General features: G+C 48.7%; 1 protein-coding gene across 1 annotated transcript in view; it reads right to left on the reverse strand.

Moving 5' to 3' along the window:
• Positions 1-907: 907 nt before the first annotated feature.
• Positions 908-26969, reverse strand: part of HYI (hydroxypyruvate isomerase (putative)) — a 58058-nt gene continuing 31996 nt past the window's right edge. Inside the window, exons 7-8 of the mRNA XM_069227805.1 lie at positions 15455-15589; positions 908-1437 (exon numbers count right to left, since the gene is read on the reverse strand). Of these exons, the coding sequence (XP_069083906.1) occupies positions 1346-1437; positions 15455-15589 (227 nt within the window). The 3' untranslated portion in view covers positions 908-1345. The remainder of the gene's footprint in view (positions 1438-15454; positions 15590-26969) is intronic.

Below are 26969 nucleotides of genomic sequence, written 5' to 3' on the forward strand. Positions count from 1 at the left end.
TAAAGTATTGTTTGTAAATCTTGAACCTGTGGTTCTTAAAATAAACTAAGAAAATATATTTTACTATATAAAAACCTATTGGCCTGGAATTGTCTTTGAGTGTGTGTTCCTCATTTATTGCCTGTGTGTGTACAACAAGTGCTTAACACTACCCTCTGATAAGCCTACTGCTCGGCCACACTACCACAAAATAGAGCATTAGAATTATCTCTTTTTGCCACTATCTTACCTCTAAGGGGAACCCTTGGACTCTGTGTATGCTATTTCTTACTTTGAAATAATACATACAGAGCCAACTTCCTACACCGCTCTAGTTCCTCTCTCCAGCTTTGGCTGTTCCCGCTCTGGTTCCTCTCTCCAGCTTTGGCTGTTCTCGCTCTGGTTCCTCTCTCCAGCTTTGGCTGTTCCCGCTCTGGTTCCTCTCTCCAGCTTTGGCTGTTCTTGCTCTGGTTCCTCTCACCAGATTTGGCTGTTCCGCTCTGGTTCCTCTCTCCAGCTTTGGCTGTTCCCGCTCTGGTTCCTCTCTCCAGCTTTGGCTGTTCCCGCTCTGGTTCCTCTCACCAGCTTTGGCCTGTTCCCACATCTCACCTGTAACCACTCTAGTTTCTCTATTAGAAATCTCGTGCTCTTTTGTCTTGTGGTGCACCCAAGCATAAGCCCACAGAACAAGGGCTGAAAGCAGTGAGAGGAAAGATAGGGCTTCAGACCATCAAACACTCCCCCGATGCATCTCAATCCTGCTTCACACATTCTTCCAGCACTACAACCTTCCTACAGATCCATAACATCCTGGAGCACCTGCTGAAGGGCAGGGTCTCACACTTATTTCTACTGGCGTACCTCAGTACTGACATGCAGCACACCTACAGCAATTAGGTACTTCAAGGATGCTCTTCACACTGTTGGATGCGACTCACCAATGTCTTTAATTTATGCAGCTTCACAGTCAACTTTAGTTCCACACTCTAGACAGCCATCATTTCTGTGCAGAGGTGCAGGAATCCTGGCCTGCCGTTTAGAGTATATCAGTATCTCTTAGTAAAAAAAAAAAAAAAAAAAAAAAACAAGTAGCCTGAAGGCAGAGGATCCACACTCCCCATCATTGCACAAGCAAATTATAGTTTTTTCCTGAAAAATGAGCATTTGTTGCAGGTGTACAGGACATTCAAGGTGGTGGGGGACAAGTGATAGGGGGTGACATGTTGATCAGTAATCCTCTGGAATTTTACTCGTCTGGTCACTTGGTGGAGCCTGCTGCTTCTTCTGATGACTCTCTGGTCACCGTCTCACATGCTGATCAGTGGCTACAACACATTGAATCTTCTGATAGCCCACTGGGCAGAGCCTACTGCTTGGAAGTTTTCTCAAGTTGGTCACTTTGGAGACCGCGGCTCTCCCAGTATGATCGCAGCCATCCCAGGCCCTCCATCGTGTCTCCTGCAGTTAGAAAATCAGTCACCAGTCAGAGAATACCTACATCACATATTCAGTGATCCAAGCAGGAGTCATCTCTGGTCATTATTGGACCTGTTCACAAGTTTAAAGACATAGGCGCATATGGGCTAGGAAGGTCAACTTTCAGACTTAATTGCTATTAGAATGGTCTCTAAAGCTATGCATTTTTGCCTGATAAACCAATATCTTGCATGTACCATGTTCGTATACTCCTATGTAATACAGTGTCAATAACTGCATTCTTTCCGACTGCATTTAACAAACATTGTATTACATAATGTTGCCTTTAAACATCTATATTTGTTTGAATATATCAACTATTTCAAACAAACATGGATCTTTCATAAAAGTCTGAAGCACTGATTATGCTTGCTAATTTTCAGGGCTCTAGTAAGGCTGCACATTTCCTAGTAGCTTAACCTCGCTTTCAAACCTGTTGCTCTCTCTAACCTGTGATGTTCTCCCCACCCCCTCCCATGTGCATGCTTTACTCCTTTATTACCCCTCATCTCTCCCCAATACCCGTGCTCCTTTTTTTATTCACACTTTTGCAATGAAAAACATGTTTTTTATTTATATTTAACAATGCGAGTGGTGTCAGCCAACTTGGATATGTAAATAAAGTTAAATGGTGTTCACCACATTCCGCTGACAATGACATATGTGCATGCCAGTGGCATGATGCAACCATTATTGTGCCATTTCTAATAGGTCTCGTCTGCATCAGCACTTGTGACAGATATTGTGTTGTTCTACGGACTGGGAGCCCGCCCACTATTTACCATTCGTGGGCTCCATTTTCATTTGCTGCCTTCTAATTGGGCATAGTGAGCCATGTTCACTTCCTCTTCTTTCAGCGGAAGCACGGACCAAGTGCTGATTGTTTCAGATGGATTAAGGTCTGTCCACTGCTGGCACTGCGATTGAGGCACTATTTTTTTTAGTTTCTTGCTATTCCCCCTCCTATCTCTGTGTTGCTTCTTCCCCTCTCACCCACCTCCATCCGTGTTGCTTCTTAACCCTCCTCTCTGCGTGTTGCTTCTTAATCCTGTCTGTTTTGCTTTGCAACACCCCTGCCCCTGTCTCTGTTTCTCCTTTCCTCTCACCCACCCCGTCCCTGTTTGTCTTTCCCTTCCACTGCTCCTGTTCCTGTTACTTCTTCCCCTTTGCTATTGTTTGTTCTTAGTATGGTCTTCTGGATATTGGGGTCTAATTTCCATGTTAATCTTTTCAGTGCATCTCGTCTGAGTGAGCAGTGGCTCATAATCACCACTTTATTATGAGTATATAAGGTCCCCCGAACAATACCTCAGATAGTACAGTAACTCACAAACATTAGAGATCTAAAAAAGACTTTACAAACTAAATTAATCTCTGACATGTTCACTCTATCTGGACTCTACAAAATATTCACGGCACCAAGAGACTTGTGATGTGAATGCTGCTAAGTAAAAGTGGCCTCAACATGAGTTTCCTAATCCTACTCAAAGCATGACAGATGAACAGTCCATTTATGAGGTCCTGTGAAGGACAATCACAGTTTTCAACTGTTATTTTTAACTACAGCTACTGGTAGGATCCAGGTTTTTTCCATCAGTGGCAGACCTCAAGGAAAGCGTTGCACCAGAGGATCTGTTACCTTTCACCACGATGAACATGTTGATGTCAAGCTTTCGATTTTATCACAATGGTCTTCGCCATGCTCATAACTCACAAGTCAAGTGATGTCCTTCAGATGTTTAGCTGATTTTTCATGTGTGCTTTTACGATGCACAATAAATTTGCTGTGTTTACTCTCCAGAGCAGGTTGTAACATTTGTGATAATTCCTATTTACCTTCTAAATCCTGGGTGAGAACTTGCTCAATAATGGTTCTTAACAGCCCTAGAGGGAACTGATACAGTCCAAACCAGTAACGTGCTATCTGGACACAACCTTTATACATTATATCAATCAAACCCAAATCCCAACTGTAAACCCTCAGTTAAACGTAGAGCATCCAGATGGTGCCCCTGGTGGAATCCTTCTGCACACATCCTTAGCAGGGTTACAACATCATGTGTTCCTGTTGCCTGAAGAAAAAAAACTGACAGTCCCACACCAATGGAATTAGCATGTGCCAGCTACTTTGGGTAGGTGATTTATTAAAGAGATTATTTGGTAGAGAGACACCAAGGAGTCTGAGGCTTATTTGCAACGCCTTTGGGCTGCTGCAGCATCATTTGTTTTGACACTGCGGTGGCGCGAAGACCACTCCAAATCTACAAAGTGACGCTGGAGGCCTCTGGCGTCACTTTTCACCCGTGTGCCAGTTACCAGCAATGATATGCAAGGTAGACGTTCCCAGGCAAAAAGCCACGCATAACTGATGCAGTGAAATTTACAACATTTCACTGCGTCATTCTGCAATTTTACTGTGTCAAAAATGTAACACCTGCTGAGAGCAGGTGTTGAATTATGGGAGCCTTCCAAGCATTGCTGGAGTAGCGTCATGTTTTTGTTATGCTAGTCCAGCAGTGTATGAGTTTAGTGCCACAGATGCATCAGAATTTCTGACGTATCTGTGAAAACGTGCGCCATGGAGCTCTGTATTGTAAATATAGAGCATCCATGGCATCGTTAGGGAATCGTTGGGCAGCGCAAGAAATCTGATGCATCGGAGCCGGTGCGTCAGTTTCTTATAAATGAAGCCCTATATTCCTTAACAGATTCTAGTTTCCCCTTTAAAAGTTTCCTAGTCCAATATTGCATTCCCTGTGGATCCTGCATTTTCTGTATTGGATTTCATCACTTCCTGTTCCGTTAACCTTGAGCCTTCCAGCGCAGATGCCTGCAGGCACCATCTCGGTATTGCAGTCATAGCCCTTTCCTGTGAACATTGTTACTAGCAGGGCAGGGTCAGAAATTGTCCTAGCCAGATATTAAACATCAGTCATTATGCCTGTGATCTGGCCGTAGCTGGTTTAGTAAGGACACCACCCAAAAGGCATACAATTAATATTTCTAGTTTCTCAATGTTAAGTAGTAGCTAGGAATCAACAGGTTCCCGGCGTCTTGCCATCCCTAGTATTGCTAGCCAGGCTTTCGTGGGTGAGATCCATCCAGTGTTGGATCGGCCATACCACTAACATCTTCCCCCAAAAGCATCGGTAGATAGACTGATAACAGACCCCCATGTCCCTCTAGGATGTCAATCCTGTTTAAGTAGGGGGTGACGCCATTCATCCTTTAGGTGTTAATATCTCATTTCTAATCTCAATCTAACACCTGCCCTGTGTCCCAGTAGAGCTTCAAAACTAAATACGCTCAATAATAATGTTTTTATATACACTGTATTATTATATAAATTAATAGACCAGCGTAAGCAGGTTTTGGTTGGGTTAGTCCATAGGCAAACCAAGGTTCTGCTAATACCTTTTGTACTGTGCGACAAATCAGCCCTTATTTATTTATTTTTCGACATCTACTTTTGTTCCATTGTGCAAAGTTTTGCTATTTTGCTTTTTTTTTTAACACATTTTGAAGAAGGCTCTACGATTTTTAGGTCGAGCCTATCAGACAGCACAACTATCTGGTTGAAAAACAGCCAGTTTACCAAAAACTTACAGGGGGTTTAATATATGCCTAATGCTTACCATTGGTTGGCTGTATTGTCACTTATTTTCTTATTCAATAGCTTGCCTTGTTTCTTTACTTGTGTCCTTCCAAATACTCACTTATACAGAACTACCCTTTTCTTTTCACTTAAGCGCCCCACGAGAGTGCAAGTGTTTTCCAGCTGTCTCTCTTGTGGTTTTCCCTCCCCCCTTTTTGATGTGTGTTATTCTCTTTCATCCATGCGCTTCTCTCTCTCCCCCACGCTCCATGTTACTCTCTCTCGCTCTCTCCCCATGCCCCATGTTGCTCTCTCTCGCTCTCTCCCACGCTCCACGTAGCTCCCTCTCACTTGGTACTTCCCTCCCTGTGCAGCTCTCCCTCGTGTGCTGCTTTCTCGCTCTATCCACTTCCTGTTGTTTCGTGCTCTCACTCCTTCCTCAGCTGATCCCCACCCACATTTTAAATAGTTTTTTGCCAAAAACTGTATTTTCGCACTGCTTTTTTTTTTCACATGTATTCAAAGATTAGTAACAATAAATAAATAACGCATGTTTATTCCATGAGGTTTTTCCCCCCCCTCATCTTGTTCATGCTTTACCAGCATTCATAAAAGGCACTGGCAGAGCCAATAGGTCTCAAAGGTAATATCTATTAGCTATGCCAATGCTTGTTTCGTAAGTCTTGAAACTGTAGCTATTGCTGAATAAAACATGATTAATGTTCAGCTTTTTTCCAAATGCCACTTGGTCCCATGAAGATTCACTGGTTCATTATGCTTCCCGCTCAGATTTCTCTCAATGTGCACTGGGTGGCGGGGACAACTCTTAAACAAGAAGCCTGAGTGTTTTGCTTACGTATCAGGGAAGCTGACCTCTCTCCCTCCCGCTGCCCCATGGCTGATCGCGCCCTCATGACTAATAATCCCCCCCTCTTGATTTCATGCCCTCTGTCTCCTGCAATATTTAAGTTTCAACACAGCTTAGTTAAAGGAATTAAGATGGGCCTGGCAGACTGGGGCTCTAACATCCTTTGGATTACAGAACTCTCATCCACTCGAGGAGAGAGAGACTGCGGTAGCTAGATTGAGAAGTACCCCAGGGGCAGCAGACCAACCCCACAGAGGTCAGGCGACAGGCCTGGCAGTCGTGATGTATTGATAGACCGAGGAAACACATCAGGGGCAGAAGACCAACTCTACATAGAACATGTGACAGGCCTGGAAGTCACGATATAGCAATGCCCCAAAGAAACACTCAGTTCGATGGCATCTGTCGCTGTAGATACGCATGTTCTGCAATAGCTCGCCATCTGGTGTTGGGCCGGAGTGTTACAAGTTGTTTTTCTTCGAAGAAGTCTTTCGAGTCACGGGACCGAGTGACTCCTCCTTTTGTCCCCATTGCGCATGGGCGTCGACTCCATCTTCGATTGTTTTTTTTCCGCCATCGGGTTCGGACGTGTTCCTGTCGCTCCGAGTTTCGGAACGGAAAATTAGCTAATTTCGGAAGATTTTCGTCGGTATTGTTGCGTTCGGGATCGGCGTACTTAGATTCCACACCGCATCGAAGATCGAAGAGCTCCGGTGCCCTTCGGGGTAGTTTTTCGATCCTCCGTCGGGGCCTGGTCGGCCCGACCGCGTGCTGAAGAACGCCGATGGAACGGACCCCGTTCCGTTTCTGCCCCAAATGCCACAATAAGTACCCTTACACAGACCAACACTTGGTCTGCAACCTGTGCCTGTCACCTGAGCACAGCGAAGACACCTGCGAGGCCTGTCGTGCGTTCCGGTCCCGAAAAACACTCCGAGACCGTCGAGCCAGAAGACTTCAGATGGCGTCCGCACCGACAGCCCAACGGGAGTTCGAGGAACAGGAAGAAGAAGGTACCTTCTCGATCCAAGACTCGGACTCCGAAGGATTCGACGATACACAAACCGTGAGTAAGACGTCGAAATCCACTCAGAAGAACATTTACAAGGCCCAGGGGACGCCACTGCCACCAGGCCATGGCTCCACCCATAAATTCGGTGACCGCCCGTCGGCACCGAAAAAGGCCCACACAGTGCCGAGATCGTCCGACTCCGGTCGAGACACCGGCACGCAGCCTTCTCGGGACCGAGAAAGTGCTGGAGACAAGCCTCGACACCGAGATGCCGGTGCCGACACGGCTCGACGCCGAGACAGCGGCACCGAAACAGATCGACGCCGAGAGGTTTCGGCCCCGAAAAAGAAAAGAGTCACCTCGGAGCCGAAAAAACACGCAGACAGGGTTTCGATGCCGAAACAAACTGCAAGCGACCCAGCTTCAGGCTCTTATACAGAAGAGCACTCGCTAACCTCCCAAATGCAGAAGCATAGGTTTGAGGAAGAGCTGCAAGCAACTGATGTGGACCATACGCAAAAGCGTATCTTCATACAGCAGGGGACAGGAAAAATAAGCACCCTTCCCCCCATTAGGAAAAAGAGAAGGTTGGAGTTCCAGACGGAACAAACACCACAACCAAAAGTGGTGAAAAGAGTTACCCCACCACCCTCTCCTCCGCCTGTGATTAACGTCTCACCAGCACAAACTCCATCACACTCCCCAGCTCACACCACCATGAGCCAGGGTGACCAAGATCAGGACGCATGGGACCTATACGACGCCCCAGTGTCAGATAACAGTCCGGAGGCATACCCTACAAAGCCATCTCCACCAGAAGACAGCACCGCGTATTCTCAAGTGGTGGCTAGAGCAGCACAATTTCACAACGTAAGCCTCCACTCAGAACAAGTCGAGGATGATTTCTTATTTAACACACTCTCCTCCACCCACAGCTCCTACCAAAGCCTGCCTATGCTCCCTGGTATGCTCCGGCACGCAAAAGACATCTTTAAGGAGCCGGTCAAAAGTAGGGCAATCACACCAAGGGTGGAAAAAAAGTATAAGGCGCCTCCTACAGACCCGGCTTTCATCACTACACAGCTGCCACCAGACTCTGTCGTTGTAGGAGCAGCTAGGAAAAGGGCCAACTCTCACACATCTGGAGATGCACCACCCCCAGATAAAGAAAGCCGCAAGTTCGATGCAGCTGGTAAAAGAGTCGCAGCACAAGCTGCAAACCAGTGGCGCATCGCGAACTCACAGGCACTACTTGCGCGCTATGACCGAGCCCACTGGGACGAGATGCAACATCTCATTGATCATCTGCCCAAGGACTTACAAAATAGGGCAAAACAAGTGGTTGAGGAGGGACAGACCATTTCCAACAACCAGATCCGCTCCTCCATGGACGCTGCAGATACAGCTGCACGGACAATTAATACATCCGTAACTATCAGAAGGCATGCATGGCTCCGAACGTCTGGATTTAAACCAGAGATTCAACAAGCAGTTCTCAATATGCCTTTTAATGAAAAAGAACTGTTCGGTCCAGAAGTGGACACAGCGATTGAGAAACTCAAAAAAGATACGGACACTGCCAAAGCCATGGGCGCACTCTACTCCCCGCAGAGCAGAGGGAATTACAGCACATTCCGTAAAACGCCCTTTCGAGGGGGGTTTCGAGGTCAAAGCACACAAGCCAGCACCTCACAAGCCACACCGTCCAGTTACCAGGGACAGTATAGAGGAGATTTTCGGGGACAATATAGAGGAGGGCAATTCCCTAGAAATAGAGGAAGATTTCAAAGCCCCAAAGCCCCTACTACTAAACAGTGACTCACAGGTCACTCACCCCCTCCACACAACACCAGTGGGGGGAAGAATAGGTCATTATTACAATGCATGGGAGGAAATCACTACAGACACTTGGGTTCTAGCAATTATCCAACATGGTTATTGCATAGAATTTCTACAATTCCCTCCAAACATACCACCAAAAGCACAAAATTTAACAACACACCATTCCAATCTCCTGGAGATAGAAGTGCAGGCACTATTGCAAAAGAATGCAATCGAATTAGTGCCAAACACACAAATAAACACAGGAGTTTACTCACTGTACTTTCTGATACCAAAGAAGGACAAAACACTGAGACCAATCCTAGACCTCAGAGTAGTGAACACTTTCATCAAATCAGACCACTTCCACATGGTCACACTACAAGAAGTATTGCCATTGCTAAAACTGCACGACTACATGGCAACTTTAGACCTCAAGGATGCTTATTTTCATATACCAATACACCCATCGCACAGGAAATACCTAAGGTTTGTATTCAAAGGAATACATTACCAATTCAAGGTACTGCCTTTCGGATTAACAACCGCACCAAGAGTCTTTACCAAATGTCTAGCGGTAGTCGCAGCACACATAAGAAGGCAGCAAATACATGTGTTCCCATATCTAGACGACTGGCTAATCAAGGCCCATTCGTTAATAGAGTGCTCAAATCACACAAATCATATCATACAAACCCTCTTCAAACTAGGGTTCACCGTCAATTTCACAAAATCCAAAATTCTGCCACGCAAGGTACAACAATACCTGGGAGCCATAATAGACACATCAAAAGGAGTAGCCACTCCAAGTCCACAAAGAATTCAAAATTTCAACACCATCATACAACGCATGTATCCAACACAAAAGATACAGGCAAAGATGGTATTACAACTCCTAGGCATGATGTCATCATGCATAGCCATTGTCCCAAACGCAAGACTGCACATGAGGCCCTTACAACAATGCCTAGCATCACAGTGGTCTCAAGCACAGGGTCACCTTCTAGATCTGGTGTTAATAGACCGCCAAACTTACCTCTCGCTTCTGTGGTGGAACAACATAAATTTAAACAAGGGGCGGCCTTTCCAAGACCCAGTGCCACAATACGTAATAACAACAGATGCTTCCATGACAGGGTGGGGAGCACACCTCGATCAACACAGCATACAAGGACAATGGAACGTACATCAAACAAAACTGCATATCAATCACCTAGAACTTCTAGCAGTTTTTCAAGCACTAAAAGCTTTCCAACCAATAATAGTTCACAAATACATTCTCGTCAAAACAGACAACATGACAACTATGTATTATCTAAACAAGCAGGGGGGGACGCACTCCACGCAGTTAAGCCTGCTAGCACAAAAAATTTGGCATTGGGCAATTCACAACCAAATTCGCCTAATTGCACAGTTTATACCAGGGATACAAAATCAACTCGCAGACAATCTCTCTCGAGATCACCAACAGGTCCACGAATGGGAAATTCACCCCCAAATTCTGAACACTTATTTCAAACTCTGGGGAACACCTCAGATAGACTTGTTTGCGACAAGGGAGAACGCAAAATGCCAAAACTTCGCATCCAGATACCCACACAAACAATCCCAAGGCAATGCCCTATGGATGAACTGGTCAGGGATATTTGCTTACGCTTTTCCTCCTCTCCCTCTCCTTCCTTACCTGGTAAACAAACTCAGTCAAAGCAAACTCAAACTCATATTGATAGCACCAACTTGGGCAAGGCAACCCTGGTACACAACGCTGCTAGACCTATCAGTGGTACCCTGCATCAAATTGCCCAACAGGCCAGATCTGTTGACACAGCACAACCAAAAGATCAGACACCCAGATCCAGCATCGCTGAATCTAGCAATCTGGCTCCTGAAATCCTAGAATTCGGGCACTTACAACTTACCCAAGAGTGTATGGAAGTCATAAAACAAGCAAGAAGGCCATCCACCAGGCACTGCTATGCAAGTAAATGGAAGAGGTTTGTTTGCTACTGCCATATTAATCAAATACAACCATTACACACAACTCCACAACATGTAGTGGGTTACTTGCTTCACTTACAAAAATCTAACCTAGCTTTCTCTTCCATTAAGATTCACCTTGCAGCAATATCTGCATACCTGCAGACTACCTATTCAACTTCCCTATATAAAATACCAGTCATTAAAGCATTCATGGAGGGCCTTAGGAGAATTATACCACCAAGAACACTACCTGTTCCTTCATGGAACCTAAATGTTGTCCTAACTAGACTTATGGGTCCACCTTTTGAACCCATGCACTCCTGCGACATACAGTTCCTAACCTGGAAGGTGGCATTTCTCATCGCCATTACTTCCCTGAGAAGAGTAAGCGAGATTCAGGCGTTTACTATACAGGAACCTTTTATACAACTACACAAAAATAAAGTCGTCCTAAGGACCAATCCTAAATTTTTGCCAAAGGTTATTTCACCGTTCCATCTAAATCAAACAGTGGAACTTCCAGTGTTTTTTCCACAGCCAGATACCGTAGCTGAAAGGGCACTACATACATTAGATGTCAAAAGAGCATTGATGTATTACATTGACAGAACAAAGAACATCAGAAAGACTAAACAACTCGTTATTGCATTTCAAAAACCTCATGCAGGAAACCCAATTTCAAAACAAGGTATAGCCAGATGGATAGTTAAATGCATCCAAATCTGCTACCTTAAAGCTAAACGACAGCTGCCCATTACACCAAGGGCACACTCAACCAGAAAGAAAGGTGCTACCATGGCCTTTCTAGGAAACATCCCAATGCAAGAAATATGTAAGGCAGCCACATGGTCTACGCCTCACACATTCACCAAGCACTACTGTGTAGACGTGTTATCCACACAACAAGCCACAGTAGGTCAAGCCGTATTAAGGACATTATTTCAGACTACTTCCACTCCTACAGGCTGATCCACCGCTTTTGGGGAAATAACTGCTTACTAGTCTATGCAGAACATGCGTATCTACAGCGACAGATGCCATCGAACTGAAAATGTCACTTACCCAGTGTACATCTGTTCGTGGCATCAGTCGCAGTAGATTCGCATGTGCCCACCCGCCTCCCCGGGAGCCTGTAGCAGTTTGGAAGTTACCTTCAATTATTTATATATGTATCATCTCAACCTTAAATAGGTGCATACTTAGTCACTCCATTGCATAGGCACTATTACTACAATTCAACTCCTACCTCACCCTCTGCGGGGAAAAACAATCGAAGATGGAGTCGACGCCCATGCGCAATGGGGACAAAAGGAGGAGTCACTCGGTCCCGTGACTCGAAAGACTTCTTCGAAGAAAAACAACTTGTAACACTCCGGCCCAACACCAGATGGCGAGCTATTGCAGAACATGCGAATCTACTGCGACTGATGCCACGAACAGATGTACACTGGGTAAGTGACATTTTCATTTTGAGGACACCTCCTGCGCCGGCGTCAGGGGCAGCTCTTCCGTGACAGCGTTGCCCCGCTGGAAAAATGACCCAGAGCAACTGAAAAAAAAAAATGGTAATAAAGATTATTACCATTTTGTTTTTCTGCACCGGTCCTGAACCGAGTGCCAGGACAGGGTGGGGCAATTCCTGCTGAGTGGCAGCATGGAGGTATGTACGATGTTTAAAGTGTGCATATCCCTTTGGCAGACCGTTGTGGGACGGCCAGCCTGACAGGCACGATTTAAACTTCTCTAACCCAGCTGTGTTAGAGAAAGCACAGGCCTCCAGCACTCTTAAGAGATAGCCCCCTCCTTCCAATCCTGATGCTTCTCTTATGCTGTTTAACAGCATAAGAGCAGCGCCACTATTGTTTGGTGCAGTTCCTGGGTCCAGAGCTTCGAAGACAGAAGACAAAGGAGTGAGGACATCGTCATGGCAACTAAATAAGGTAAGCACCCCTTTTTTATTATTCTATTATTGCTGCCCTGCCACTTTATGTATACAGCAGCCGCCACTGGCTGACGTAACCAGCTTGTGACAATGGCGAGGTATCCTTGGGAGGCAGAGTGACTGGAGACATACTCCACAGAGGCATGTACTGCTAGGGTCATGTAATAGGCCTCAAAGCCACGATACAGGAATCAGCCAAGGCAGGACACCCATTCAAGCATCTACTTTGCAGAACCAAATTATTATCAGGGCAATCTTGTGAGGGCGAAACAGGGCTATATGCACTGCAACTGACAGAGACCTAAAAAGAAACTTTTGGGATGGAAAAGTCCCTCCCACTGTGACCGACGTACACCCCTGCCCTGGGTGCCCCAGCTGCAACAGTATCTGGATCCCTGGTGCTGAATATTTTAGGCAAGGGCAAGCATGGCTCATGAAGGTGTGCCATGACATAGATCTGTCCCCTGTAGCCTTGTTGGACCGGAAGGGGCACCCAAAGGGCTACCCTCCTGGAGGTGAAAGGAGTTAAGTAGCACAAACGCACTGATCAGTAGGTCTTTTTACCTGGGTCACAGGAGTGAGGCCTACAGGTCCAACCATATAAAGTTCTGCTGCTGTGTACTTAACTCACCCCTGGCCTACATCCGGTTAGTATGTAGCTCTTTGCAGCATGCATGTGGTTGCATGCTTGTGCTGGGTGTGTGTGTGCCTGTGAGTGATGCAATACCTGGAAGAATCTGGGTTCCATTTTGGCCGACCCAGAGCAAACTGCAGGAGCATAAGTAGGTAGAGAAACCTTCCCCCTCCCCCAAGACAGATTTATGGATTGCTGCATTCTTGTGATCTGGGCGGGCGCACACTGGAGGAAGGAAGAGCCAGGCTCCTCAGTGCACTTCAAAGGTGCTCTCTGATTAAGGGAGGGGTCACTGCAAAAGGGCCCTGGGCACATCTCAGCAAGGAGCTGGGCCGGATAAGAGAATCATGAAGAGTAGGGCTAGGGCCCTGGGATAACCTTTAGATGCACGAGTCACTGTGGCTGACTACCAGGTGTGAACCTCTAGTCGCTCCTAGGGCTACCAGGCTTGGAGTTGCTTCACCTGTCACAGTTCGGTTTCTGGAGGAATGGCAAGAGAGAGGGGCACGTCAAAACGAAGCAGACCCCCAGCACAAACTACAATTAAATTATTGTGTCTGGAAAGGGACTATAAGAAGGCGCACCTGGGGCCCCCAAAATTGTCAACAGCCGAGCAGCTAGTCGGACTCTATGTCGAGGAGGAGAAGTTTTTTAAGACGTCTACCTGGAACCTGTACTGGGGACTAGGGTATGACACTAACTGAGCCTGTTGAGGGGACATCACCCAGGGAAATCCAAAATCACCTGAGCCTGAGCACCGGCGCCTGACTTCTTGCCAAGACCAGTGTGCCCCTTAAGAAAGAGGAGAGCGCTTGGAGGGAGGAAGTGAGGTCCTGGCGAGGATTCTGGCTAGTGGGTCCCCGTAGTTAGGTGTGGGGAAGTGGCTGCTGCACCCATCGGGCCGTCACCAGAGTACAGACTCACGGGTCAGTGACCTGGATGCCAGAGGGGGGCTGCTGAGACATTAGCCGTTGCTGCACCAATAGGGCTGTCAGCCGTGTGCAGGTTAAAGTCGGCAACCCTGTATGCCAGAGGACGCTGCTTTGAGAATTGCGTTACTGCTGTGCCAATCGTGCTGCAATGAGGGTATGCAGTTTGTTGGGGACCCAGGATACTGGGGGGAGAATGTAAAGAGGAATGGTCATCACCTGGTTTCACTGATGCCGAGAGGGAAGTAGGCCGTGGTGACCTGTGAGTGCCCGAGTCCGGCTGACGCACTGGAATGTGAGCAATCACCCCCCTACAGCTGCTGCAGGCCTCTGCGACATCCGAGTGTGGAATACTCTCAGGAAATACGGTAGAGCATACCTGGTGGGAGTATATCAGGCTGATAATGGGGCCGAAGGGCCCAGGGGAACCTCTGCTGCCTCGTAGTGGCATATGCACTGGCACACGTTTGACTTCAGAGTCGGGCTCCTAAGACACAGGTTTTTAGTGGAGTCTAATCTGAATGTCGCCGATCATGAAAGGGGAATAACTGCTACCAACTGAGAGAGGAAAGTGGGGCTCAGGGACCTGCCTAACAGTAGAGTACTGACCTCAGGAGGTCTGTGTGTATTGTTTTTGTATGCCGTATTTTACTTTACAAGCATTTGACTGGACAATCATTTATTGCTGCTGCTGCGTGTATTTTGAGTTGTGAGCCTGTGTTCACCCCCTGCATCAGCCTCCCCCTGAGAAACGTTGGACAGCTCGGCCCTCGCTATCACAGAGTCAAGTACTGAAGGGGTACTTGGCCCAGTGCTCAGGGCCCACAGTAGATTTGACACAGGGACATCAGGAGTAAAAGGCAACTCCCCCACCCTCTTTGGGCCCAGAACCTCCTGCTTACCTAGTGGCTCTCTAAAAACAAATCACAGGCCTGCCAGCATGTAAGGGTGCCCTGGAGATGTGTTAGATGTACTCCAAAGAGGTATACACTGGCAGGTCTGCCAACTTACGAGGGTGCCCTTGGGGGTCTATACTGTGTGCTGTACATAGGCACACACTGGCAGGCCTGCTAACCTGCAAGAGTGCACATGGGACGAGTATGAGATATGCATCTCAGGTACGCATGGGTGTGAAATGCACAGACATGGTCAGGGTTCCTAATGATCAGCGCACACATTCTCATACAGGGAATCAGATGCACTCCGTTACCAACTTACCTCGAGGGGCGTACTCACACCCCACGTACCCGGCATAGCCAAGGTCCTCCAGCAGCTGGAACAGGTACTGAAAGTTGACTTCTCCTGGGCTGTCAGGTTCATTACGGTCTGGTACCTGTGCAATCTGGATGTGACCTGAGGGAGAGGCAGTGAAATAACATACAATTACTGAGAGACCACAGCAATGCCATTGCTTGAGTGTCCAGCAGAGAGATAGCTCACACGAGAAGCACCAAGAGTCCCATGGGGTCAAAGACTGTCACTGCTTGTCAGCAGAGACCACCCACAGTAGAAGCACTAGGGCCCAGATTTACAAGAATCTGGCGCATCAGTACTGATGCACCAGATTTCTTGCACTCCCCCACCTAACGACACCATGGGTAAGTCGTATTTACAATATGGCGCACTATGGCGCATGTTAGGTGAATAGCGCTAACATTTTTGATGCTATAGTGGCACTTTGCTACACTAGCATCAAAAAATTTTGACGCTAGTGCAGCAAAGTGCAAGGAGGCCCATTGATTTCAATGGGTGCGTCCTTTTAACGCCAGCTCTGAGCAGGCGTTAAAAAGTACACCAAAAATGGCACTATGAAATCTCGTAGATTTAATTGCGCCTTTTTTGCAGGCCTCCTAACGCTCCCCTAGCATACATTATGCCTGGTGCAGCATAATGTGGCACAAGGGGTCACTAAGTGGTGCAATGCATGCATTGAGCCACTTTGTAAATATGGCACAGCAATTTTTGCCTCCTTGAGCCACAGCATAAAAAAATTACGCTAATGTGGTGCAAGGAGCCCTAAGTAAATTTGGCCCCAAACGTCCTATGGGATCAGTGAGACTACCACTGCATGTCAAGTTCAGCAGAGAGACCGTGCAGATGGGAATAAAGTGAGGGGGGCTACAAGTTGAGAAAGTGTGAGCCAGTGATGGACTTGGATTGCAACCTCTCGTTGCCCCCTCCTACAGAGTTCACTACGTACTCACAGGTATGAAGCACTACGGACCTGGTCACTAAGCTGTCCCCCCAGGATACGACTTCCTGAATAATGATGAAATGTTTCTTGTAGAGTCCATATAGTGCTGCGATCCCCAGCCTTCCCTATAGGAGCTACTCTTATGCAATAGAAAACATCCTGTGCTACCAGCAAAAATTATCAGTGTTGCAATAGTAGCCACTGTGGCCACTGCATGCAGAATTACTAGCAGTGACCACCTCGGTGCATCAGGCAAGGCCACCAGCAATAATGTTAAAAACAAAAAACACTGCTTTACCAATTTCAGTTCTGAATGCCTCTACGTGTCATAGCAGTGATATAAGCAATGCCCTTCCGCACTCAAGAAAGATCATCAGTAACAAGAATTCACAACACAACATGAGTTACCATTTAAAGATCCGCCTTAAAATCATTTTTTCTGCAAACATCAGCTAATCTAAAAAATACACACTTTTTTTGCTTTTAGATAAACCATTTTAATTTTTGGAAACGTACCTAGTTCACCAAAGCAAAAATTTTCATTTACTAGATTAGCCGCCCAATATGTAGCCCATTTCCAGCTAGCTGGAGAGCTACCAGTAGCTCCCGAGCTACTCGTTGGAGCACCCTGATATAGTATAGTGTCCAGCAGAACAACGAGATAGGCAAAATTGCCAACATCAACATAAGGACAAGTTCTAAACCACATTGTCCTGCATCGGATCAGAGATATAGAATAGAAACCTATAGACCTATAACAATTATCCATAGCTACACATTTAAGATTCCACTGCTTTGCATAACTGTGTCACATTGTGTGTGGAAAAGGAGTAATCTTGCAAAAATGTAAAAACAGCCCGGGGGGAATGTAGGCACTCACCTGCCCTTCAACTGTGCATCATAATTTTGCTGGAAAATCTACGACATACCAAAATCTCATCTTCAAAATACTCCCAGGGACGTACACTTTATTTTGTAACTGAGACATCAGGCCTCAACTAATTTAAGTTAAATAGATATGACTGAAACAGACTATTACAGTTTCTATCCAATATCTTTGTTTTTTTTTGTTCCCGAGTATAATCCAGAGTATAATTTTGGGTGTCGCCTCCTCATCCTTCTGTCATCTTAAAAGCCTCTGACTTTTATCCGGGAGCAGAGTATTTAGGGAGCACTGACGGGAAACAGTGTTGACAAGCTGTCTGAAAAGGTAGACCGCTCCATCTCACTCACCCACTGGGAAGTTGTTCTGTTACCAGCCCCACTGCTACCCTGAGAAGGATCAACAACTTGGAATGCGGTCGTCTCCACTCGCGAAGGATTCCTTTGTTTTTGTATGTGGAATCAAACCCAAGTTAGACCATGAAATCTCTAGGGTACCTTTTGGTCAGGAGGGGAGAAAACTGCCGAGCTCCTGTCCCGCCAAACCTGCAGCTCCCACCCCGCTGGAGGTGGCAGAACCACCAACACTGTCCGTCTCAGAAACCTATGGCCCGAAGGCCATTCAGGCAAAGGACCTTGGGGTCACCCTAATGGTAACCTCAGCCTATCCCAAGAGGACCAACTAATAATGATACTCTATGCCCAAGGCCACCGTGCATGCCATGGTGAGCCCCGGCAGAGATAATGGGGAACGACTGATGTGCACAGACACTTAGGCCCTTATGGGCTTTGTGGCACAGGGCAGGAAGTCACCTTGCTGCCTTGCCACGCGTCATAGGGAAAAGGCAAGAATGCACCGTATTTATCCAATGCGATGCATTCGTCTCTTTATTCCCTGCGCTGGCACCCTTTTGGCAGTCTAGCACCAATGCGGGCACCCTTGCATCCACGCAACACCTATGGAAACACCTCAGCGGCGCAGAGTAATGTAAAGCAGCAATTTGCACCGCGTTATATTATTTGAGATTTATGAAGCCACGCAGGGTCGCGCAAGTTGGCCTTGCGTGGCTTCATAAATCTCACTTAAGCTTTGTGCGCTGTTGGCGATGCAAACCAAGCCATAAATATGGCCTTTATTTTTTGTTTTTCTCAAACTTCCCCCGGAAGTATGATTGAGAAAAATAAAAGAGGAACAGTGGGCTAAAAAAAACATGTCAGTCATCCAACATTCAGATGTGCCTACAGTTCATCCACCACATCTGCAGGTGCCGGTAGGCACACAGCCCTCCTGCATGGAGTGAGGAATCTCTGGATATGGCAGGTGATCCTTAGCCACAGGAGTGGAGGTGAAGTCCTTCACTAACAAAACAGGCCATCCACCAAACTCTAGATCAGCACCTGGTGGTGCAGATCTAGTAAACTGTTTTCATCACCGTCTTTGCCCAAATATCTCTTAACTGGAAAACTTGGGGTGTGGCTACACAGGCCAAGATGGCGGGTGCATAATTCGTCGGCTCCAGAGGGGCCTACATATAATCCGCCAAATCGAGCCCAACCCCGGGGCCATCGCCGAGAGTATTGCGCGTGGAGCCCGTCGGAGGCGAAATCGAACGGCGGCGCCGGGTCTCCGGACCCCTGAGTCGCTTCCAGGCGGGAGCGGTGGCCCTGACTAGGCCCGGAGTGTGGGTGGAGGCCGGGGGCTCGAGTGGTGGGGCCTGCCCGGCCGCGGCCAGTCCGTCCTGCGGGACACGACGAGGAGAGGAGTGGCGGCTCCAAACTCGGGGGCCCCGGCTGTCAAGGACGAGGCCTGTTTGCCCTTGACTCCGGGGCGTGGTAGACCTGACCCACCCCGGAGGAACGGGGAGAAGATGCGTGGCACTTCCGCGTGGCGGCCCTGTCGGGGCAGAGCTGCTGGCCGGGGCCTAGACGCGCGGACATCGCTGGGCCCTTGAGCCCCGATTCGGCCTCGGCAGCGAGGTAAAGAGTCCCTGGCACATACCGGTCTCCTTGGAGGAGCGAGGAAGCCGCGGCGGAGCGAGGTGTGACGCCCATTCATTGGCGGCACCGCTGCGGGGCTGGGTCCCCTGCGGGCCCAAGGTGGGGGCCATGCTGCCGCTGGCCGCACTGGGCTGCGGAAGAAACGGGATCGCCGGCAGAGCTCTGAAGAGGGCCTGAATTCTTCAACGGAGGGGTCCGGGGGCCCCCGGAGGTGGTGCGGTGCTGGCTGAACCTGTGGGCCTGGGGGGGCCCTGTGGGCCCTGATTCATACTCCGCGGTGCAAAGTGAGGCCCGCATTGATCCTGGGGCTGGCCTTGAAGGACAAGCACAGTCAGACCCAGCCGATCCCGCATAAGTGCAACCAGCACACAAAGAATCTGCCACTACACAACGGCCAGAGGAACGGGCCGCTAATGGACCAAGACACTACCGCTCAGGCATAGTGATTTGAGCTGGGTGCATTTAGGCCTGGAGTAGATGTAATCGGCAGAGTCGCAGCAAAGGGCCACAAGCCACATTGAAAACCCTGGTACAAAGCCCTCCAGCGCCGATGACTTCCAGGAACCGACACGGGGGTAAAGCTATGGATCGCACAATATCCGCCGACCGCAGTGGAGGGGACATGCGAGACCTCATGCAGTCTAAAGTCCAAGACACTCTAAATAAATTTTTGGGTGCAATCGAGGACACAAAAGCAACTCTACAGCACGATATTAACCAGGTTGCAGTAGAAGTAGGCCTCCTACGGGCGGACCACCAAAAGCTGACAGACAGAGTTAAGGAGAGAGAGGCCACGCTAGCGGACCTCACACCGAGACAAAAGGACCTAACTGCCACAGTGATGAGTCTCACCAATAGAGTGACACGGCTGGAGCAAAGGGCAGAGGATGCGGAGGGAAGAAATCGAAGGAACAATGTACGGGTGGTAGGCCTCCCGGAAGGTGCGGAAGGCACGAATATGGTGGAATTCCTTGAGGAATGGTTGCGTACAGTTGTAGCACCGGGACGATTGACACCGTTCTTCACACTGGAACGAGCGCATCGATTCCCCTCAAGACCCCTAGCATCTGGGAGGCCACCCCGAGTGGTGGTAGCCAAGTTACTCCACTACAAGGACAGAGATATCCTGCTCCAGAGGGCCAGAGAGGCGGGTCCCTTTAGAGTGGCGAATGGAGAAGTGACTCTCTTCCCGGATTTTACAATCGATGTCCAAATTAAAAGAGCTTTGTTTTTGGCAGTGGAAAGGGCCCTTAGGGACGAAGAGATCCAGTACTCACTTCTCTTCCCGGCGAGACTGAGAGTGATAGTGGAGGACAAGACCACATTCTTCCAGAACCCTGAGGAGGCATGGGAGTGGCTGGAGGCTTGCGGAGGACAGAGAGGACAACATGCGAGGTCGGGAGACGCTGAGCGCAGGTCACGGGGGGGCCCAGGGGGGTGGCGGCGACGGGCCCGCCTGAGCCGAGCCATCACGATCCCAGAAGGAGTTTGGGAGGACAGAGGCCCTGAGGGCTGCGGCCTCCATGGGCAGAGAAGCATCTCCGCCGGAGAGCAATGGGAGAGACTCGGATGGCAAAACCGTCTCATAAGTGGAAGGCTGCCCCCCAAGGTGACTCCGCAGACGACGGATGAACTGGGGTAACTGTACCCATGAACTGGTCCTGAGGTGAGGTGCACTGTGTAGATAGTAAGCCCCTATGGGCATGGAAACACCCCCCCACCGGCTTCTCGTCCACTCAGTCAGACTGGCAAGAACTATATTTACTTGGTTGACACAGTTGCACTGCCTACTTGGGCAGCCTACAGTTGGAGAGGCGCCCTGGGGATGGGGAGTTGGGTTTTCCAATTTTGATTTCTGATGGTGCTAGGGGATTGTGGTTTGTTTATATGAAGCACATGAAAATGGACAAAGGGGAGCGGGATGCCGAGGGAGGTGGTCGGTACCGCAATTTTCTTGATACATCTATATGACAGACAATAGTTTCCTAACGTGGAATATACGGGGATGGGGTCACCAGCTAAGAGGCACAGAATATTGTCCCACCTAAAGAGGAGAGGCATACATGTAGCAATGCTGCAGGAGACCCATTTGACAGCAAGTGAGGTGGAGAAACTGAGGCGTAGATGGAGAGGGCAGGTGTTCGCCACTAAGTGCTCCGCTTACGCCAGGGGAGCGGTGGTCTGGGTTCGTGCAGGAGTCCCCTTCAAAATAGTATCTACTGACATAGATCAGGAGGGCAGGTTTGTGATAGTGGAGGGGAAACTTCATGGTGTTCCAATAGTATTAGGAAGTATTTACGCTCCTAACCAGGATCAGATCCTCTTCCTACAGCGTTTGTCGAGCCACCTTACTCGCCAGCAACATGGAGAGTTGTTATTGGGGGGGACTTTAATTGCATACTGGACATAGACCGGGACCGCTCTACTCCACCGCTGCCAGGAGGAGTAACGCATAAAGTAGCTAGAAAACTGAGAGAGTGGGTACATGCCTGGGGCTTGATTGATGTCTGGTGCAAACAGCACCCTGACGACAAGGACTACTCCTATTACTCAGGACTACACCGAGTACATACTAGGATAGATAGGGTGGTATGCTCGGCCAACCTAGCGCGGGAAATGACCCATTCTGAATACTTGGGGCGCACCTTATCCAATCACAATCCCCTGTTGCTCACCTGGAGGGTGGCTAAGGGCAGACCCCCCATACCGCTGTGGAGATTATCTCCAGCTGCACTGGAGGACCAGGCATACAGGGAGGCGCTCCGCTTATATCTGACAGATCACATTAACATTAATAAGGGATCTGCCTTCTCCAGATATATTGAGTGGGAAACACTTAAAGTTGCAACGAGAGGTTACAGTATAGGACAGACAGCCGGGATAAGACGCACATTGGAATGGGAACTGATCAGACTAGGGAAAACCATACATGAGGGGGAAAAGAAAGTGAGCAATGGAACGCTGGAACAGGAGACGTATGAGCAAGCGAGGAGGTCCCACTCTCAGGTTGAGGAACAGCTTAGATGCCATTGCACGCAGAGATACTTAGCATCAGTGCAGGCCGAGGAGGGTAGGTCCGGTAAGATGCTGGCCTGGTTGGAGAGGCTGGGAGGGGTCACCCATTGTGAGTGTGCATGATATGAAAGGCGAGCGCAGATTCAGGCCGGGCCCCATAAACTATGCTTTTAGAGATTACTATACCTACCTGTATCGGAGTCCGGATAATCTCGAGACAGACTGCCTAGATAGCTTTTTACGGCCGCTCCCACTGCCTACCCTGACACATGAGGAAAGGAACGGGCTGGGGGGGGCGGTGATGGTGGAGGAGGTACGGGAAGCCATTACGCAGCTAGCCCCAGGGAAGACGCCCGGTACGGACATTCTCCCAATGGACTTTTACAAGAAGTATGCAGCACTGTTAGCACCCCAGTTGGTGGAACTGTAAGCGGAGGCATTGCACTGTGGCCTACTACCAGATTCGCTTAGGGAGGCCCTGGTGATCCCTCTGCCCAAGTTGAAATCGGGTGAAGCATCCGTCACTGATTTTAGCCCGCTATCAATATTGAACAGTGATTTCAAAATTCTTAGCAAGATCCTATCCAATCACTTGCTTCAATATATACCCACATTAGTACACGCAGACAAAAACAGGTTTGATCCAAACCGTAGCACCTCGCTGAATCTCAGACGCCTCTTTGCCATCTTACAAATGCCAAGGGCGGAGAGACCCCCATCCGGAACGTTGCTTGCAATAGATTTCGAGGAAGCCTTTGACTCGGTTCGATGGGACTACTTGAGGACAGTGATGCTTATGATGGGTCTGGGGGAAGGATGGGTAAGATGGGTGGACCTACTATATGCAACCCCACTAGCGAAAGTGAGAACGGGTAGGACGATTTCAGAGCCCTACCCCATATACAGGGGTACCAGGCAGGGATGCCCGTTGTCACCATTACTATTCGCCCTGGCTGTTGAGCCTCGGGTGCAGGCAGGGGAGTGGAGTGGGGACAGACTGAACACATTATTTCACTCTATGCTGAAGATATTCTAGTCTATCTCAGAGATGGGGAGACTGGACTTCTGTGGGCCTTGCAAACTCTAGACTATTTCGGAGGTCTTTCGGGACTACGCCTCAACAGGGGCAAGACATTTGTCTTCCCAATGACGCCGGGATATGACCGCCCCTCCTCGTGCCCTGGGGACATGGTATGGGCACCGCATACTTTTAAGTACCTGGGCATACAGGTATTCCATGACATAAAAGACCTCCGTGATGGGAAAATAGGTAGGGCGCTCTGCTCCCTCCGGGCTTCGGTTGGGTTCTGCCGGTCACTGAAGCTATCGATAATGGCCAGAATATCCTTATCTAAAATGATTATGTTACCCGCCTCCTTTATTATTTCGCTAACCTTCCAGTGCTGATCCCCTCGTTGTGGTTCCGGGAGTTAAATACACTGCTCAGGGACCTTGTATGGGATGGAGGTCAAAGGCGCACAGCGCTTTCGATTCTCTGTAGGCCAAACCTTGAGGGAGGACTTGGTGCCCCAGACTTTGAATTCTATTACCTGGCGTTACAGTGGACCTCCAGGTGGTTTGCAGGAAAGGGTTGCCTGGATAGATGTACTGCCAATGGCAAGATGATTCGCGATGGGATCATAGCACAAATGATAAACCGGAGGGTGGTACCCCAGGAAAAGAGTGCAATGATGAAAGTGGCCTTAGCCTGCTGGATGAGATGCTCGCAACGGGTTGGTGTGGGCCTGGCTTACTCCCCTGCCTTACCCTTATCGGTACTAACGTTAGATACGGCGGAGGGGAGCTTGACTGGCGCTGGACAGGGGGCATTGACGAAGGTGGGGGTGGAGACAATTGGAGGCCTCTTCCGCGATGGGGTGCTGAGACCCTTCGCTGACCTGATGGATAGTAGCGGGGTTCCACGTGGACAGTTCCTCTTATATCAGAGGCTGATACACATCTTAAGGGAGCATTGGGACACGGTTAATGCGGAGCCCGCCACGCACCGGGTCTTACACCTCCTGCTAACATCGGGAGAAGATACTCACCTAATCACTAAACTGTACAGAGCTCAAGTTGAAAGTATTTTAAACCCACTACAATCTCAGAGGGAAAGATGGGAAAGGACATTGGGCAGGGATCTGTCGGACACGGAATGGCGGAAGGCGTTAGCATACCCACGGGTGGTTTCGAGGAACGCATGCCTAAGATACATCCAATACAATTATATACACAGAACGTACCTCACTCCACATCGCTTGACTCTTATATACGGAGGAGTCCCTAAGGTGTGCCCCAAATGTGACGACTTGGATGCTGACTTCGATCACATGGTATGGCACTGCCCCGAACTCCAGCGGGGCTGGGGGCGGTGATGATCGTCTTGAAGGACCTGCTTGGAGTGGAAATGACCCCGACACCGACTGTGTGTCTACTGGGCCTGAAAGCGGGATTAGCAATTGGGAAGGTAAATGAACGCTTCCTGGATTTAACCCTAGTTCTATTCAGGAGATTAATCGCTCTGGGCTGGAGGTCATCCAAGTGCCCCTCCTTGACTGAATGGAGACGAGACGTGCTGAGATTGGCTAGGGCTGAACTACAAGTCCTGAAGAGCAAAGAGGCACGGGGCCTACGCCAGACACCCATTGCCCCGGCATGGGAGGAAGTATTGACGAAATGGGAACGTATGGTGATGGGTGGGGGAGACGCTGAGGAGGGGACGGATTGACACACAAGATAAGGAGTGGAGACATCAGGGGTGAGGAGTCTCATTGTAAGTCACTATGAGCTGAGTGGAAGGGAACAGGACCAATATTAAGCGAGAGATGGGATAGATGGATGCCGGTCTGAGATGTAGGTCTTCATGGATCATAAACAGAGCGGGTGGGAGAGTAATCAAGTATCAAACAGAGTGGCCCCTCACACACAAACAAATTGACGGAGACTGAGCAAGGGACCAGGCCCATCCCTGGTATAGATACACTGAGGCATCCCCCAGCAACTAGAACTTACACGTTCCCAAGCGCACCATCATGTCATTATGTTGTTTAGAGTTTGACAAAGACTGTTATGTGGGGAAGTGAATGATAACATGGTATATGACGGACGCGATCACGTAGGTCTGCACCTATAAGTACAACACCGGGGACTTACAAAAGCGAAGTAATGATATAGTAACAAAGTGACGCAAATGTTAGACCCAGGAATATGTCCAGGAAAAGCAATCAATGACGACCATTGATGTGATAAGAACCTGTTAATGCCATAACTTGATTTGAATCTGTACAACAGCAAAATGTTAATAAAAACAATTTTTTTTAAAAACTGGAAAACCTATGGACTAGGTGAATGTGGGGAACAAGTCTGTGAAGTCTGTTTTTGAATGCCAGAGCTCCCACAAACATCCTAATGTGGAAAAAAAAAACACAACAGAACGCTGTTGAGTATTGAAGCACCTAAGTATGGAAGCAATTTTCTTTCAAGTATGGAAGCAGTTTTCTTTGGTGGGAGAACGTGCTATCACTTACTGCCAACTGGTACCATCCTAGTGAGTTTGGCCCAGGGCTGGCCCAGCAATCCCATGAGGGATGGCAGAAGATACTGTGCAGCATAAATCACATCTCATGAGAGTTTCTGTGCACACTCTGGTGTTTAAGTAGGAGGGCAGTACATTTAAGGAATTCCAGTACTGGATAGTTAGGTGTCATGAAACATCCTTCCATCCTGAGACAGACTTTCTCACAGGGGCAGTTTCTCTATTGGGGCTGAGGTCGCATTCATATAACAAATATGAAACAGATCGATTTGTTTAGCGATGAACAAATTGATGCATTTAAGTCTGGGCTGTCTGTCCCAGGCTGCCTGCCCGCCCTGCTTTGAAGTACAAGACAGAAGCTAGGCAGTAAATCAACTTTCTACACTGTGACGCACAGCGCAGGGCCGACTGTTGTAAAGCTTTTATTTCCACTGTGGTCTATGGCAGCATCCACTATAGGCCAGTGACGCTTCTAGCGTTATGATTTTGGGTGTTGGAGTCTTCACCCCTGTGTGAGGGCAGCCATCTGTCAATAACAGGCATAAATCCCACCCTTTCCCCATTCGTCGTGCAATAGGAGTGGATGCAAGCAAATGTGATTTACTGCCTTGTCTTCGTTAACAGTAAGAGTTATAATGTTAATCTTGTCTTATTTTTACTGAGACCTCTTGTCACACTAACCTCCCCCATGTGTGCGTGCATGAGGGTGTGTGTGCGAGTGTGTAGAGGGGGTGTCTGAGTGCGTGTATGCATGCGGGGGTTGTGTTGTATGTATGGGAAATGTGTGCGCATATGTCTGTGTGTGTGTGTGCATGTAGGGTGGTGGGGGGGTGTATGCCAATGTGGGGGGGGGGGGGAGTTGGGGAGGGGGCTCCTGCCACCTTTGGGGGTTGGTAGGGGGATTGTGGGTGTGGGGGGAGGACTCTGGGGAGGGGAGAGGGTTGGGGGAGACCCCTATCAGTGCCAGGGAAGGAATTCCCTGGCACTGATAGTGCCTACGGCCATGGATTGCGTGGCGGTATAGAACCCCACAAAATCCATGGCGGTATGCGGGGTCGTGATACCGCCGGCGGTGTAGTGCCAGCCGCTGGGCTGGAGGCCGAAGTCTC

Source organism: Pleurodeles waltl, chromosome 4_1 (genome assembly GCF_031143425.1).
Source record: "Pleurodeles waltl isolate 20211129_DDA chromosome 4_1, aPleWal1.hap1.20221129, whole genome shotgun sequence".
Classification (NCBI taxonomy): Eukaryota; Metazoa; Chordata; class Amphibia; order Caudata; family Salamandridae; genus Pleurodeles; species Pleurodeles waltl.